At 38.4% G+C, this 16,345-nt stretch overlaps 4 protein-coding genes across 10 annotated transcripts in view; all 4 read right to left on the bottom strand.

Moving 5' to 3' along the window:
* The window catches only part of LOC140772116 (DExH-box ATP-dependent RNA helicase DExH7, chloroplastic), a 40,737-nt gene extending 35,693 nt beyond the window's left edge, over positions 1-5,044 (bottom strand). For 3 of the 7 annotated variants that reach the window (XM_073114022.1, XM_073114023.1, XM_073114024.1), the window contains exons 1-10: positions 4,701-5,044; positions 4,328-4,433; positions 3,957-4,165; positions 3,244-3,397; positions 2,741-3,159; positions 2,279-2,497; positions 1,884-1,995; positions 1,586-1,789; positions 277-347; positions 59-181 (exon numbers count right to left, since the gene is read on the bottom strand). In XM_073114022.1, coding sequence (XP_072970123.1) covers positions 59-181; positions 277-347; positions 1,586-1,789; positions 1,884-1,995; positions 2,279-2,497; positions 2,741-3,159; positions 3,244-3,397; positions 3,957-4,165; positions 4,328-4,433; positions 4,701-5,006 — 1,923 coding nt within the window. In that variant the 5' untranslated portion in view covers positions 5,007-5,044. The remainder of the gene's footprint in view (positions 1-58; positions 182-276; positions 348-1,585; positions 1,790-1,883; positions 1,996-2,278; positions 2,498-2,740; positions 3,160-3,243; positions 3,398-3,956; positions 4,166-4,327; positions 4,434-4,700) is intronic. The other 4 variants (XM_073114020.1, XM_073114018.1, XM_073114021.1 and 1 more) reach the window with 3 other exon arrangements.
* A 1,006-nt stretch (positions 5,045-6,050) lies between these two features.
* Positions 6,051-7,714, bottom strand: LOC140772594 (uncharacterized). Its single transcript, XM_073114739.1, has 3 exons — positions 6,860-7,714; positions 6,409-6,516; positions 6,051-6,310 (listed from the first exon to the last, which is right to left on the bottom strand). Exons 1-3 carry the CDS (start codon positions 7,025-7,027, stop codon positions 6,194-6,196), a joined length of 393 nt encoding a protein of 130 aa, XP_072970840.1. The 5' UTR covers positions 7,028-7,714; the 3' UTR covers positions 6,051-6,193.
* A 316-nt stretch (positions 7,715-8,030) lies between these two features.
* LOC140772593 (uncharacterized) lies at positions 8,031-10,634 on the bottom strand. The gene is made up of 2 exons (XM_073114737.1): positions 9,468-10,634; positions 8,031-8,287 (listed from the first exon to the last, which is right to left on the bottom strand). Exon 1 carries the CDS (start codon positions 10,567-10,569, stop codon positions 9,475-9,477), a length of 1,095 nt encoding a protein of 364 aa, XP_072970838.1. The 5' UTR covers positions 10,570-10,634; the 3' UTR covers positions 8,031-8,287; positions 9,468-9,474.
* Positions 10,635-11,344: 710 nt separating this feature from the next.
* LOC140771857 (probable alkaline/neutral invertase D) lies at positions 11,345-16,089 on the bottom strand. Its single transcript, XM_073113631.1, has 5 exons — positions 15,865-16,089; positions 15,323-15,754; positions 14,428-14,859; positions 12,535-13,093; positions 11,345-11,914 (listed from the first exon to the last, which is right to left on the bottom strand). Exons 2-5 carry the CDS (start codon positions 15,713-15,715, stop codon positions 11,619-11,621), a joined length of 1,680 nt encoding a protein of 559 aa, XP_072969732.1. The 5' UTR covers positions 15,716-15,754; positions 15,865-16,089; the 3' UTR covers positions 11,345-11,618.
* Between the last annotated feature and the right edge of the window lie 256 nt (positions 16,090-16,345).

Here is a 16,345-nt window from a genome sequence, read left to right on the forward strand (position 1 = left end):
TCATCTGATGCACCCCAAAAATAACATATGAGGTATACATAGAATAACTGTGATATACCTGTGTTGTTTTCCCACACCCTGTTTCTCCGCAGACAACAATCACATCATTCTCTTTGAGCATTTGGAGAAAATGATTCTTCAGCTTAGCAATGGGCAGAGCAGCTCTAGATTCCAGCATTTTCTATGTTCAGAAATTAGATACAGACAAAGTAGAAGAAATTAACTTAAGAATTGGGAAACTAAAGATCAGTTTCAAGCATCTGAAAACAACTATACCATGTACTTTGACACCTTCAGTTTTCTTTCCAATTCTTTCTTCAAAAATATGCTCTCTTGAGACTTTGGTCCTGGTAACACAACTTATGTGATCATTAGCAAACTACTGAAAAGAAGTATTCAAGTTAATGCAACAACAGTAAATTGAAGAAACTCTGGAATGTTATTTGATCATGTTAAAAGAAGCTGAAGGATCTAAGTAGAAAAGGTTGGCATGCTAACAAGTAACAAACTAACAACCTGATTTTGGACTATAAAATCATTCAGAATGGGAAAAGTTAGGCTTTTATATTCCATGACCAACTCCATGTGAAAGGTCTTAAACTCTTAATAAGAGGAAAAGGACACCACAATAATCAATGTCCTTTACCTTTTCCTTTTTTGGAGAAAAACCTAGTTAATGATTCCATGTTCTAGCAGCCATATGATTTCAAAGGAAAGTGGCTAGACCACATGAAGACAGTAGTCATACGTCCAGTACCAGATAGAATAGAATGAAAAACAGCTAAATATAGAGTAGAGTCCAACTATCAACTATGTTTCACAGTGATTGATCGCATAAGCCTCCAGTACACAAATAGAGCACGGGGAATGGTAATAATATATTAGACAAACTAGGTGCTTTGATCTCACTAACATGTTCAGAAGAGCTGCTACGGGATTTCTCATTTCTGGTCATCCTATATCACAGTTGCTTAGCTGGCTGTAGGAACGACAGATTTTATACTCAGTATTCAAGCCAACCACAAGTGGGACCTAACCGTGGGTAAGATGGTCAAGTGTCTACTATACTGCAAGCATATGCAAATTTCAAACATTTTAAGTTTTTAACAGTCATGCAGTAAAGCCTACTATTCTTAAAGATTTCTTAAATCTAAACTGTAATACAATAGAGTGCATATTACTATGAGCCTTGCAATCATGTTTGTAAGATATTGTATCATTGCATATCACATGTGTTTAATAATGCCTAACACATTATTCATGCTGCACCTATGTGTTTAATAATGCCAATCACATTATTCATGCTGCAATTTATAAATAAATTTAAAACAGTACAATGCTGACCATATTACCATCAGGTAATGTTGGTATGGTTAATTCATTGACAATTGTTGGACCAAAAAATCTTATTTCCAAAGAGTGGTGGGAACATAATTAAATGCTTTTATCCGAGATGGATGGGTAGAAACTGAACCAGACTTTGAAAACAAGAAGTAAAGCATCCAGAATCAAACCAGTAGGCCCTAGCAATCTTATGAATGAATATTGACTGTACATTACCATGACTTCTTCCCCAAAGGCTTACCTGCATCAGCCGATGATATGGATATATTCTTGTCAGAGGAAGAACTAGTATCTCTTACAACACATGGTTCTAGAAGCTTCTCAGCAACAGCAACATTTTTAGTGTCAATAGAAGTCATCTTTGAATCATCTGCCTTCAATAGCATATTCACAAAACCAGCTCTTCGACTGTCCTCATTATCTACCAGTTCAGTTGAGAACTCGTCTGCTTGTTCATGAATTTGAAATAAAATACTTCAAACAGTGCAAGAATAATAGACTTGTTCAAAGGAGAAGAGCATCCATGAAAAAATCCTCACCCTTTTGCCACTTTAAAACCAGTGAGGCATATGGTTCCACAAGTAATCGATTAAGTGGAAGGTCAGAAAATAGTTGATATAAGCCAAAAGCTGCAACTCTATTTTGTGCATCCTGCAAGTTTCGCCATATAGCCAAAATTATCACAAGACAAAGAGTACAACTTGACTGTTAAAGATGGGAAAAGCACAGCAGCTAAACTAAGAAAAAGAGTACATCATATTCATTGCAGGTGAATAATAGTACCATTGTATGTAACAACAAGGAAAATATTACAAGCTAAACTTCCAGTGAACAAAATCATGAGCATTGCAAGAATATTCTCTAGCAGTATATTAAGACAAATGAAAATTGTGTAATCTTGGAACTACCATATGCATAATAAGAGAGTAAACACCTCGACAGATCCAAACGCTTCTTCCTGGTCAGGTAGCTGGATAGTTGTTAAGCCCCCAGCCTTACGGCTCTTACCCCGGCCAGTGGTTCCTCGTAATATCCTAACAGCATATGTGAATTTATCATCTTTCTCAGATAACTTACTGTACTTTGGAGCTTCCCAACTCAGTCTCTGGCACAGCTTTTGAAGAACAGCTTTAGGTAATTTCCCGGAATCCCCCTGTATTAGAAAAGCATCCAAGCAGAGAAACACCAACATAAATCAACAGAGAATTAGAGGCACAAACACAATTCATACTTGAAAATAGTAACAATTTGATAGGAAATGCCCAAACAGAATACAATCAGCACAAACATGCCATAGTTTGATGTGTTTCCTATGCCACTAAAAAGTAACCATCATTATATTTACACCCGTATGCGAAGACATGTTAGCAAGTGACTGGTAGAAAAAGCAGATTACCTTCTTCCATATTTCATCAATATTTCCTAGAGTATGCCCAAATTTATTGTGTAGAGATTTTTCTGTCTTTTGATGTTTCAGTATATCTGGATGTTGTACTTCAGAGGAAGAAGGATCTTCAGAAAACAGACTATCAAGTTCTAGTTCCTCCACTTCCTCCTCATTCTTGGAAGCTCCACCAATATTGTTATCTAAATTGTTATCAGCATACTCTGCTTTTCCCATTATGGGGCATTCATCAATACTACTAGTAACAATTAATTTGCTCTCAAATTCTTCAAATGCTGCTTGACTATCTCCTTTGTCTGCAACTGGTATGCTAGAAGATATCGAAGATGTGAAATCACATGCCATTTCCTCCATGTTTATCTCGGTGGACTCTTCTTGCAGTCCCGAAAACATAAATTCATCTAATAGACCTGTGCAAAAGGTATGCTCGATCATTCTAAACCAAGGAATTAACAAAGAGTTATAAGAATGTGTTAAGAGATTTGACAGCAAACCTAGCATAGATAATTCTTGCTTGAGTTTGCCGACAATGCTGCTGAAGTGTTTCTGGCTTTTCTTGTCTCCTCTTTTCTTTGCTTCAAGTGCTCCCAATCTTGCAAGACGGTATTCTTCAGTAACTGAAGCAGCACGAGAGGTTGGATTATCCTCCTAACAAGAAAAGCAACAAGAAAGTTCAGCACTATGGAAGTCCAAATATAACATGTACAGTGTCTATATAGAAAGAATAGACCGTACTTATAGGATTGTGTAACTAGGCATGTACGTAGGCGACGTATATGTGTATGTTTGGGAGTATGTCTGCCTATAACTAAGTTCGAAAGTATTTAACTGTGTTCTTTAGTTATTCTTAAGGTAACATTGTCTTCAATGGCAAGTCAGAGAAGCTGTTGAAACAGACACCATAGCATATAACTTTTATCTCATTAGCTTCACAGAACATCACAAGATGTATTTTCTTTATGGCCAACTGACTTTAATCAGGACGCAACCCAGCATGGGTGATAACACCATATTTCCACTGCTTCAAACATGAGACCATATTAACTAAATCTAGCTAAAACAACCACCAAAATATACATTGAAACACCTAAGACTAGCTTCAATGATATATAACTGAAAACCAACTACCAAGAAAAACAAATAAGTTTAGCAATATCAAAGTATTTACTCATGTCCAATGCCTCATCCAGTGTAAACTATAAAGTACCTCCTCTTCTTCGTCTTCTTGTTGTTCCATATACTGCCGAATCCACTCTGCCTGAGAGGCTTTTCCATCATCCAAAGAAATTTCATCGTGCCTCCTTCTTATAATAATTGACGGTCCTTCCACATTCTCCTCCGCTTCATCAGGTTGATGCTGCGGAGGGACCCAGTCTTCTCGAGCAGTAGATATAATTTTAATCGAACCTTCTGCCCCTATTCACAAGTACGACATATATTTATGTTACTCTACTGAATTATCAACCTAATATAGTGTAACACCTCCACATTTAACAAACTACCTTCTACAACAGAAGGAAAAGACAGATAAAAGAAAAAGAATTGCTTAAAATAACTAAAAGAGAAAATGTAGAACACCTTCATGGGACGATGAAGTGGCGCCGCTTGAGAACTTGAGAGGAAGCTCGTTCCCAGGAAGATTGAAACACAGCCAGTCCAAAGCGGCCTCAAATGTCGCTCCCTCCTATAATTCGAAGATACAAAATCCTATCTTAGGAAAAGTTGATCGACCGACATAAATAACCTCAAGCAAACCCAACCGTAGCTCGTTTCTTGAACGCATAGGTATCAAATGGAAACCCTAATAGTTGAATAATCGGAAGCTCACGACCAATAAAGAATCACAAAAAGGAAAAATGAACTCGCCCGAATCAAACGAAACCCTAATTCAAGAATCTAAAGCATGCGATCGATAAAATAATCGCAGAAGAGGAGACGGATAGAATCGAACATTGAGAGCAGAGAGGGCCTTCTCGATCTGATCGGACGCGAAGCCCTCGAGTGAGAGCTTATCGTACACTTTGCAGAGCCGCTTTGCCTTCTGAGATCTCGACTCGGTGTCTACGGCGGCAGAGTGCGGCTGTGGCGCCTCCGCCGGCGGTAGCTCGGTGTTGAGGAGGAGGCGGCGTAGGCGGCGCTCGTTCTCCGCCGATATCTGGAGCTTCGGAGCCGATTTCGTATCGGAATTTTGGGGTTTGGACTTGGATTTAGACTTCGATTTCTGCTGTTGTTGTTGTTGCCTCTTCTTTGGCGCCATTGCTGGCCGAGACGGAGGTGAACGTAAGAGAGATGAATGAGTGGGAGAGTATAAATAGTGAGCGATGAGCATCAATCCTAATGGAGATTGGAGACTGCTTTTTTATTATTATTATTATTATTATTATTATTATTATTATTATTATTATTACATTTTATACCCCTGCTCATAAATTCACTTTACCATCCGTAATTTTATTTCATTTATATTTTTTACCCTTATTTTTTGTTCTAAATTAAAGTACAAAATTATAGATAATTTAATAAACCTTTAAACACATTTAAAATGATACTAATCGCATTTTAAATAATAACTATATAATAAATATATGCATATGTTTAATATATTTATCATATTCTTCTCATCTAAAATTTAATCCATATATTATTTTAGATGCATTATTAATTTTATGTAATGAGTGATTAACTAACCAGTTAGTTATAAAAATAACTTTTATTTGTTAATAAATTAAAGGGTATATAAAACATTTTACATATGTGACTAGATTAACTGATATAAAAATTAGAATTTAAGTTTTTTTTATTATTTATCCTTATAACTGTTTCAGGAGCGACAACTTCTACTAATTTATTATTACTTTTATTTTTCTATAAAACTATTTATAACTAAGAGCGAGAAATAAAATATGACTAATTTATCCTTACAATTTGAAAAAGTGGCTAGTATTTTCGGTTCATATAACCCGTACTTTTCAATTAAATGTATTTAATATTATTTAATTTTAACCGTTCAATTAGGAGAGAGAAATTAATAATTTTTCTTAAATCACTTTTTTTTATATTTGACTCATAGATTGATCAATTTAAATATTATCTTACAGAATTAGGGGTAAGTGAATTTAGGCATGGCTTACTCCATATAATGCCAAACACTTCTCTAACAGGGAATTGGGCCCTATTCCTCAATTCCCTATTAATGCAGGATTTTCTTTTGAAAAATCCTGTTTCTCATGTAATTTTACTGCATGGCATCTCAAAAGTCACAGAAATCAACTCCTCATGCCAGGAAGAAAGAATGTTACACTCCAAGGAAGGACAGAAACATAAAACTTATGACTCAATTCATTGCACTCACTTCTTTGTCTTCTGGTAGATTTTAGTAGTCTTTGTCTTATACATACAAATGCTATATAGAAATAAGAAACTAAAAATGATCTCTTTGCCCATTTAACTTTGTAATGGCATAGAAGCTTCTTCATCATCCTCTCTGTGGAACTTCCAGACTGCAGCCATTAGTCCAGCAGAAGAAGAAGATGGAGCTCTCAACCTCACATTTCTTCTTACCTGCATTTTTCTCATGACACAGACATCATTAATGGAGTATTAACTTCAAAACCAATGCTAATCCAATACAAATTAAAAAATATATTGGCTAAACTCACCTTTTTAGTTGGTAGATCCTTCAACTTTGTCACATTTTCCAAGCTTGCTGGTCTATTTGGTAGGTATTCCTTCAGTTGGTTGTCATCCATGGCTTCCACCATTGATGTCTGTGATCAAATACAAGTCTCATCAAGCATAATAACTTGTTATTTATCAAAATATATGCCAAATTAAGCATGAGAAAACTACATATTATTTCAGTTAATTTTCTCAATCTTCTACTATCATACAACTCCTAGAGTTAACTTCTGCCTAACAACAACTGATGGAATAAATTAATACAAGGTTGAATAATAAATATCAATATGGTAATGTGCTTTTGATAATGTTTCCTTAAATTAATGATAAGATTAAAAGAAAACATGGAACTTATAAGGTGTGGAAGTAGTACAAATGCCATGATATCATTTAACAATCACCATAGAGAGAGTAAATAATAAGTAGTAGTACCCATGAGATGACTTCCTTAACTTCTTCTCTTATAGCTTCTTCTTCTTTGTCAGCGAGCTCCTTCTTCTGTGGCCATGAGAGGACCTTGACATTGGAGGCCTTATTATTGTTCTTCTTCTTCTTCTTCTTCTCCTCGGTAGTCGTCTTCTTGGCTTCTTTCTCAGACATCCTTGGAGTAGTGTGAGAGAGAGAGCAATGGTGGCATGGAGATGGAGGAGGTATAAACGGAGGGAAGTCAAAGTCAAACGTAACGGTCGAGTGTAAGGGGAGAAGAGAAGGGTGGGCTTCTTTTCTAGAAGGGAGTTGGACACAAGAAGAAGTTATTAATTTAACGGTCAGAAAGATTAAGACGCAGATAACATGTGACTGCCAGTCTTATTTAGATATCAAGAAGTAAACACAAGGATAAGGATTTAAACAGCATTTAACATTTATAGCAGGGAAACAAAAGCTAATTGTAAGATTTTTGACAAAATTTTAATTTTCTTAATTAGGGTTGCCAATTTAGATCATTGTTCGCTAACAACTCGTGTTTAGTTTGACAGTACTTATAGTTTAAATAAAAAAAATTAATTATAGAGGCTTTATGTTAAATTTTATAGTTAAAACTTGATTACTCAGTAATACTCTTTCAGTCACTATTAAGCCCTAAAACGAGTTGGCAATGTTTAACATGATAAGTTGAATAAGTCAACTATGACAATTTTAATTCCAAACCGCTCATGAACTCAAGAAAGACCCAACTTAAATAAATTTTAAGTCCTATTATTGCTCATTTTTTTGAAGAATTAACTTGTTTGCTCAACCAGCCCCTTTGTCTAGCTTTAATTGTGATAAATTCCTTTCTCTAGCCTTTCTTGCAAGAGGGCATGCGCTATTTGATGCATATTTTGAGTCTACTTTTAAAGATATATAAAAATCTCATCAGAGATACTCACTATATTCTAAAATTATTGATAAAATGACATGTAGATAATCATAAATTAGCAACGAAAAGTCAGAAAAGTCATGTATTATCTAAATTTGCACATGAAGACACAAATTGCTGTTTTTTATACAGAAAATATCACAACTGCCAATCCTCAGAGCAGTGAAAAAAAAGAAAAAACTGGTAAAATAGCATAATCCTGGAAACAGTGAGTTGGGTCTCACACATCATGGGCAAAATTACTTGATTCTTAGCAAGAAAACAAATTCTTCGGATAAATCCACAGTAGCATTGAAACTCTACTGCGCCGGTTCTTGATCTGTTTTGATGTATAAAAGTGACTAGAAACTTTGTGACCAAATATAATCTGAGCAACAAGATGCAAACTGACACTGCTTTATGTTGAGCACCACCATGGCCAGGATTATTGCATGAAGGATCTTATAACTTATCTGCGTGCTGGTTTATGAGGTGCTTCAGCTTTACCTTATCACAACATCCTGCAAATGAAATGGGTAACGTAGTTGATCAGTCTAACAGCAGATTTTCTCATAGGGCACATGAATAACTGAGCCAAAAAGGGAAGTATAAGGGATTATGTCATTGTGAAATGGGGAAAAATTACAAGTCCACGCAACAGCTAATAATGGATACAATGAATGAGCAAGGATTCCAGAACCAGACAATTCTTGGAGCAAACCCACATAAAGACATTTAATACCAATGAAACAAAAGCGAATCTTTTACACTATGTAACTTCAAGAAAATTCTTAGAATAAGAATGGCATTTGCTTGGTATATGTAGAAAAGCCTAAAAAATCTAGCATCATAACAAGAAGAACCAAACTGGCATATGCCATTCCAGTGGAAGCAAAAGGAAGATGCATGCTTCCCAACATTCTGGAAATGAAATTGAAGTGCTTAAATTAATAGTCATGAGTCGTCTATATATATATATATATATATATATAGAGAGAGAGAGAGAGAGAGAGAGATGCACTATGATTTCATCAAAAGCGTATATTCCCTGTCTGAAGGGCTGATTAACAGATAAACTACAACAAGCAACAACATTAACACACTTGCTTCCCTATAAGTTGGTCTGTCCTGGTTTGACTACTTTGGTTTCATCTGATGCGTCCTGATTTAAGCAATAGTCATGAGTCATACAAAGTACAAGCGCAAACAAAGTACAAATTAATAGAAAGATTCCAATCAGTACGCAAGTCACAGTGCATGAGGCTCCACCAATGCAATGTGGTGACACAACAACGCATATGCAGTCTTAACCACAAACCAAGGATATGAAATTCTCTGGAACAAAAGTTTCAAGCGTGGATCTAATCCTTACATAGTAAGGAAAAACTTATGCAAACTAACAATCATAAGCTGATCATAGATCTCCATCAAAGTTAATGCACAAAACAGGATGCATTTATCACATTTTTGCCACCATAGGTAAAAAAAATATTCAAACTAGTATGGTTCATAAATAATTTCATACATCTTTTATAGCTCTTTTTAATCAAGAATAAAAGTCATAGTAAGGTTTGAATTGGACTAACAATTGACACCACAGTTATCCTTGTTACTAGCATACTATCCCTAAATTTATAGGAAAACACACCATTAAATCAAAATTTCAAATTCCATGGTACATATTGTAGGACAAAATGATACCTTTCCACTAAATGCGAGTGCAAGTAGGATCGAAGTCATCTGGCGCGACCTTCGCAATCCAATTGCTGAGACTCTTCTTAACATTCTCATGATTGACGTAAGCGAGCTCATACATACTGCAGAGGTTGACGATGAGGGTCTCGTTCAATGCCGCCGTGGGCACCCTCTCGAGCGCCCCTTCGAGCACCTTAATGGCATCCGAGAGATCTCGCGAGTACATCAAACACAGCGCCTTGTTGTTCACTGCCACCACGTCCGCCGGATCCCTCTCAATGCACACCTCATACTCCCTCACCGCCGACACGTAGTCCTTGGCCACCACAAACCCTAGCGCTCTATTCCTCCCTACAAGATTCTCCAACTCCAAGTCGCCACCTTTCTTCTCTAGAATCAATTCCACCCTCTTAAAAGAAGCCTTGGCGGCGTCGAGATCGCCGATCTGGAGCTGGACGTAGGCGAGCCGCGAAAGGAGCACCGGATCGGAGGGGGATTTCACAAGGAGCTGGCGAATCAACGCGAGTGCGACCTCAAGTTCCCGATGTGCGAAGTGGTTGGCGCAAATGGCAGAGACCACGAACGCCTCGCGCCGCTGCCAGGGGTTGTAATTAGGGTTAGGGCTGTCTGCCATCTTGGAGCGGACGAGGTCGAGGAGGGAGTAGAGTCGATCTAGGGTCTTAGCACGATCTCCCAGTCGCTCGGGGAGCTCGGCGTGTATGAAACGAAGGGCAAAGGGGACGAAGGAGCCGGATCGAGAGGGGTAGAACTCCGGGTAAGACTCAAAGCGGAAGAGAGGGGAATCGAAGCCAGCGGCGGAGTCGGCGTCTAGGAGGGAATCGAGTTCCCGGGAGGCATCGGAAAAGCGACGGAGCTTGAAGAGGGAGAGGACGGAGAGTGCGGAGTAGAGGAGGCGGCGGTGGGGGCTGAGGGAAGAGTGGGTGGATTTGGAGCGGGAGAGGCGGTCGAGGAGGGATCGCCATTGGCCGCGGGAGGCGAGGTCGAGGAGGGCGTCTAGGTCGGGGGAGAGGTCGGCGGGGGTGGAGAAGTAGGTCGAGGTGGAGAGAGGGTCGGCGAGGGACGGAGAAGGGGCTAGCGATGGATCCATTTCGGGGGATGGAAACGGAAGAGGAGGTTGGAGGAGAGAGAAAGGTGTTAGAAACTTTGATGAGAGGGAGAGAGAGAGAGAGAAAACATAAGGCCCAATTGTGGCCCAAAATAATGGGCCTAAACGAACTTATATAATGTAGCAAAATATGTCTCATTTTAGACTTGGTTACAAAAATATTAGAATATGCCACAGTAGATTTAAAATATGCGCATATAATACCTTAGTAAAAATTTATAGTACATATGAATGGAATCGAACCTATAATTTTAATTATGAGCCGGTAGAGCCCGACCACTCAGCGAGATGGTAGGTCTCGATAGTAAATGCTCAATAAAAGAACAGGATGATTAAAGAAGACTTGCCTTCCACAAGTACGTACAAGTACCATTGTGAATAGAATGGCGTACGCATACATCTATTTTGAATGGTGGAAACTTTTCCATGCAGCACTACTCAAGATTAAAGAGTAGACTTCTTAGGTTGTTATGCCAGAAACTTTGGTATATTAAACGATCTACCAAAATTGTGCTTCATCGTTCAGAATGAAAGGATTCTATCCATCAAAAGGAGACATCAGCTGATCCACCCAGCATCAGACGAAATTCTATTTACTTTCAAAGTGCAGTCTGTATAGTTAATCTTGTCGTTTAGGAAAGTTTCCTTTATAACAGAGGTTTTGATTAATGTTTCTTCGTAGTCCATATCTTTATCTTTTTCCTCATCTTAGGTTACTGCGTAGTTTATTTGCTACAAAATGAAATGACCAACAGAATGAACTGAATTCAACCGATGGGGTGACTTCAAATTAAGTAAATTAGAGATTCTTCTTACACTCGAAATCAGGGAAGAACCTTTCCATTCTTACCTTATTTCCATGCAATAACATGATGGATGATTTACCATTACATTGTAGAGATAAAGAGATTGGTACACGGAGGAAGCCAGTTGAGCAAACCTTCCATATTAGCTAAAGAAATGGGCAAAGGGGAGGATGGAACTGCTGCAAAGAATGGTTTGAAACTATAAGCTTTCTTCAATCTGATGGTCTAACAGGTCCATGAAGCCGACCGTTTAATGACTGGCTTCATTGCCTTGTCCTCCTCGAGGGAGACCATTCCCAAATGAGAGGGGTCTTCCAGCAACATCTTAGCCACCAAATAACCTGCAATAGACCATGTCTGAAATTTCCTTGCTTGTTTGCCGATATACCGCCCGAGCTTCCCATCGTAATATTCTGGCCAGCCATCCTTCAGTAGCCGGCTCTCAGCTAGGTCAATCGCTCGTCTTGCTATTTGTGGCCGTCCTGTCTTGATGCAGGCTGCAGTGAGCAGCCAGAGAAGAACTGCAAACAGGAAAGTGGAAGAAATTGGGGAACATAACAGAAATTTCAGGTTCTCGAACTAGTTGCAGAAATTTCAAATTATCATTACCATGAATCATGGTGTTGAGATTAGGTGCAGCATATTACGTCCTAGATTTTAACTTAACCGCTCAAATTTCTTTTTCAAGAAGAGAGTACAATATGTCGCCTGGCTCAGACCATTTTATGGCAGATAGTTTTGTAGTGTCGTAACTGAGGTGAGATGCATTGTGCTGTCAAGAATTCATAGCATGCCTAAGTGCATGACATAATTCCTACCAAGATGGAGTCCGGACTCAAGCATAAAAGTGAGAAACTTGAAAAAGATGGCTCTTTAGGATAACCAAGTTTTCATGAAAAAGCTAGTAAATTTGCAGGAAAAAAAAACAATATATGAATTTGCTAATTGATGGACACTCAAGTTTTCTCATGCTTGAGGGCATAATTTTCCACAAGTAACTTGCAAAAACAGAAAAGATCATCTCCATCATCGCGACTAAATGTGGCCAGAGAGTAATTTATTGAACGTTTTTAAGATTAATTCTGTGAAGAATATATAAATAAATTATTTAGAAGAACAGCAAACAGTCCCAAGCACTAACCTGGCCAAGATCCTCCATTGTGGTAACTCCATCTGGTATTTTTAGAGTCGCAACCTGTCACAATTCGCCATTCATGGTTCTCAATAGCAGGATAACATATCTTTAGAGGCATTTCACCAACTAACTCCTCCCAGCGCTCCTCAAATAAATCCATTATGGCAGCAGATTGCTCTGGTGTAGCAAGAGAAGACAGTATCGCAACACAATTACCAAGAGCAAACCACCGGAAGTCCATCCTTGCAGGACTAACATTTCCAACAAAGTAACCACCACGGCAAGGCATAAATTCAAATAACCAGTCTGGGAGAGAGTCAGGAATAACATTGAATTTGTTGACTGCTGTGTGAGAATATTCTTCAGTTTTGTAACGATATATGGCATTTAGCTGCTCAAAGTCAAGCCAAAAGTAATTTCTCATGTGATAACTTAAAGCATGCAGGCGTTTCACTATTCGTTCAATACACTCCTTCCCTTCAGCATCATGCTTAAGCATTGCTAGAGCACATCTCAGTGCCATAAAGAAAAGGGCTTGAATTTCAATAGGGTAGCCATAGACACCCTGCAAAATGAAATGAATAAGAGAAACATATATGGGTTGCATAGAAACTAATATGATGCTAAATTTGCAGAAAAGGTAATTATCAGTTCTAATAAGGTAATTAAGCAGAAATATCCAGGGAAGTCAGCAATAAAATGGCTTTCAATAATCACACCATGTTTGTGCAGATTATTATTGTTATTATTCTTAAACTACTATGAATACAGAAAAGTATTATGTCCAGATCACCACTACTTTTTCCATTGGAGTGAGAGGATATTCCAATGAGACTGATAAATGCTGCCTTGTTCAAGACATTCAGTTCTTGATCATGCACACTATATGATATTGTGGACCTTCTGGAGACCTACTGTTGTGTTATAAATTATAGAAATATATTTTTAGATGGGTTATTTATGTTACCTGATCTTATGCATAAAAAACTACCAGGAGGCACCCTTATATGATCTACACTGGAGAAGTATTTCAATTGTCAAGCTATGCTATTACAGATATTCTAGTCTCCATTACGATCTGTCAAACTTGATAAAAGGTGTAACTTCAATGCTGCCTCTACTTGGCTCAAAATTGATTCACTTTTATACTTATTCACATCTTCAGTAAAGTGATTAAGTCTAATAGAATGCTCATGATCAGATATCTTGGAGACTAGGAGCAATTAGTTTATGTTTTTCTAGAAATTTGATAGTATCTGCTAATGTAATTTTGAAATTGTGATTAGATATCATGAACATGCATTGTATTGGAAAACATCTTGGCCGTCGAAACATGTATAGGTTGTATATAAGGATAATATACAAGGTTTACAGCATGAATTTAATAGCAACATTGTTGATGGCACTTACAGGCCCTTTTCTAACAAGTTGACAATTTGAGAGGCCAGGATGAAACTCCCTCCAACTGCACTATTTTTGGGCATACGTCCATTTATAATCAGCAATTCAACAACTGACTCCCTGACCCAAATGTTTCATACCTAACACATGCTATAGATTACAGAATAATCTCATAGGGTAACGACACACAAAAACTTTATTCAGTAGATACCTGAATAGAAACTTTTCAAGAGTATGAAAATACAACAACATATTATCCAGTCAGTGTTTGCAATTACTCTTATATGAAAGTCAATTGTTAAACTCTGAACTGAACTTGACATTTTTCTCTTGTAATATATATATATCTGAAGTTCGGCTTTCACTTAGAGCAATCAGTATCCCATAGAAAATAAGTGAAAATGAAATAGTCATCAAAAAGAGATAGTCCATATATAATGATAAGAACACTAAAGCTACAAATAAATGCACATCTGAATAAAGATTTGTATAATTTACCATTCTACGGTCTATCATACAACATCCATCTGCACAGAGCAATGTTGGAAATGTGTCAAACCCCTCTGATAGGCATAAAGTTAATATAAGCTTCATGCCCCTCTGACATTCAGGCGTTTCTGCCAATGACATATCCCCTGTAGACTTTGTATAGGCACGAAGAAGAATAATCCACCAAAAACCAGAGTCAACTGGTGCAACTCTTCCTATTGCACTCTCACCAAAATCCGCAACAATAGTATCTACTCCCTTAACAGGATCATGAAGCACCTTAAAACTTGCAGGCATGACTCCTTCCCCAAGCTTGAATCGATCTATCCTCTTTTCCCAGCTCTGAAGCTGGAGAGTTCTTAGGAGAAAGTTTTTAACTATATCTGTTTCACCGTTCATTAAGAAAGCCAATGCACTTGGTACAAAATCACGGACAAACACCTGCATAGCAGATGATACCAGGTTTAGGATACAGCCACTTCAGTCACTTTTCATTGAACAAAATGAATAAGTACACAATAAATCTACCTAAACATGTTGCCTTGTAAAGTGTAAACTGTAGATTAACAGGAGACTCAAAGCTCACCTTGAAACATGAAGATCCAACATTGAGACATATCAGAATACAATGAATAGTATCTACGAGGCAAGAATGCTAAATAGAAATGAACTCGGAAGTGCTGTCAACAATAATAAACATATCAAAACTCCCGAGACCATCTCAACCCAAAAGATGATATTAACCAGATATTCATCATCGCTATGCTTTGACCAATAACTGACACACCTCTTTATCAGCTTAATTGTTGATATTTAGATTTCAACATGATATAAACAAAGCTGACATAAATATATAAAATCTATTAATCCATTCTTCAATAGGAAAGTAACTCGCACTATATACCTGATCATAATTGAGAACTTCCTCAGAAGCATGATCATAAGCAGCAATTGTCCCCACGGGCTGCCCCCGAAAGCTCACCAACGACCTCCGGAGCGCCTCCCACGCGTCGGCCACCATCGGATGAGGCTCGAACGAGTTCCGAGTGGACGAGGCCGGCGTGTTAAACCCCGACCTCGTACCCCTCGGCGAATTGAAATTGTCGAAGCTATCGACCGCCTTAATGTTCCCGGATATCGAGAAATCGCTCATCGACCTATCATCGAACGATCTCTGCCTCTCGATGTTAAGCCTCGGCTTATCCAACAGCCGCGACAGATCGAAGTCATCGATCTCCGAGATGGAGGTATGAGACGCCACTTTCTTCATCCCGGTCCCCTCCATTCCCTGAACCATTCGCGATGCTACTACTTTCGATCCGTAAACGCGTAAGATCTGCACCAAACTCAACGGAATAAAACGAAACAGTGGCTAAAACCAAGATAGGACATCCGATCTGGAAAAAAAAACATCGAAAAAAATCGTGACGAAGAGGCAGAACGAACCCTAGCGATCTGAGATCGAGCAAGAGGAGCTTCTTCGGACGGACTCCTTGGCGCGGATCTCGAGGACGGGAGTGAGATGGGAGACGAGGAGGCGGAGAAAAAAAGAGCATGGCGGAGGGAGGAGGGGTATTTATAGAGGTGGAGAGGAGCTGAGGAGGAGGGTGGGGAAGTGAGGAGAAGAGAGAGGAGAGGGGAATGGCGAGATGGTCGTCTCTCTCTTTCTCTGTCTCCATCTTTTCCGCGCTCGAGGGGGTAACCGGAAGCAGTCGGTAGAACCACGTGGGTGACAGCCGATAGCTGACGTGGACAAAGACAAACTTGAGGTCTTTGATTGGATTGGTTAAACTGCCGCTAATGGAGTTATGGGTAGCCGTTTAATTTTGCCAAATTATCTTGGTAATTTGTCATTTTCTTCTTAAATCTTTCCCCAATTGCCAAATGGGCCCTTGTCGTACGTAACATAATTTAGAACAAAAGGACA

The sequence above is a fragment of the Typha angustifolia genome, chromosome 12 (genome assembly GCF_048772165.1).
Source record: "Typha angustifolia cultivar Huaian chromosome 12, ASM4877216v1, whole genome shotgun sequence".
NCBI lineage: Eukaryota > Viridiplantae > Streptophyta > Magnoliopsida > Poales > Typhaceae > Typha > Typha angustifolia.

What these genes read in the sequence shown, in the direction of transcription:
- LOC140772593 (XM_073114737.1), bottom strand. Translation starts at nt 10,569, where the DNA reads ATGGATCCATCGCTAGCCCCTTCTCCGTCCCTCGCCGACCCTCTCTCC.
- LOC140772594 (XM_073114739.1), bottom strand. Translation starts at nt 7,027, where the DNA reads ATGTCTGAGAAAGAAGCCAAGAAGACGACTACCGAGGAGAAGAAGAAG. An exon ending in TTAAGGAAGTCATCTCATGG is followed by an intron (nt 6,517 to 6,859) that starts GTACTACTACTT and finishes ATTTGATCACAG; the next exon opens with ACATCAATGGTGGAAGCCAT. An exon ending in AGGATCTACCAACTAAAAAG is followed by an intron (nt 6,311 to 6,408) that starts GTGAGTTTAGCC and finishes AGAAAAATGCAG; the next exon opens with GTAAGAAGAAATGTGAGGTT.
- LOC140771857 (XM_073113631.1), bottom strand. Translation starts at nt 15,715, where the DNA reads ATGGTTCAGGGAATGGAGGGGACCGGGATGAAGAAAGTGGCGTCTCAT. An exon ending in AAGTTCTCAATTATGATCAG is followed by an intron (nt 14,860 to 15,322) that starts GTATATAGTGCG and finishes TCTGCTATGCAG; the next exon opens with GTGTTTGTCCGTGATTTTGT. An exon ending in CAATGGAGGATCTTGGCCAG is followed by an intron (nt 11,915 to 12,534) that starts GTTAGTGCTTGG and finishes TCCTGTTTGCAG; the next exon opens with TTCTTCTCTGGCTGCTCACT.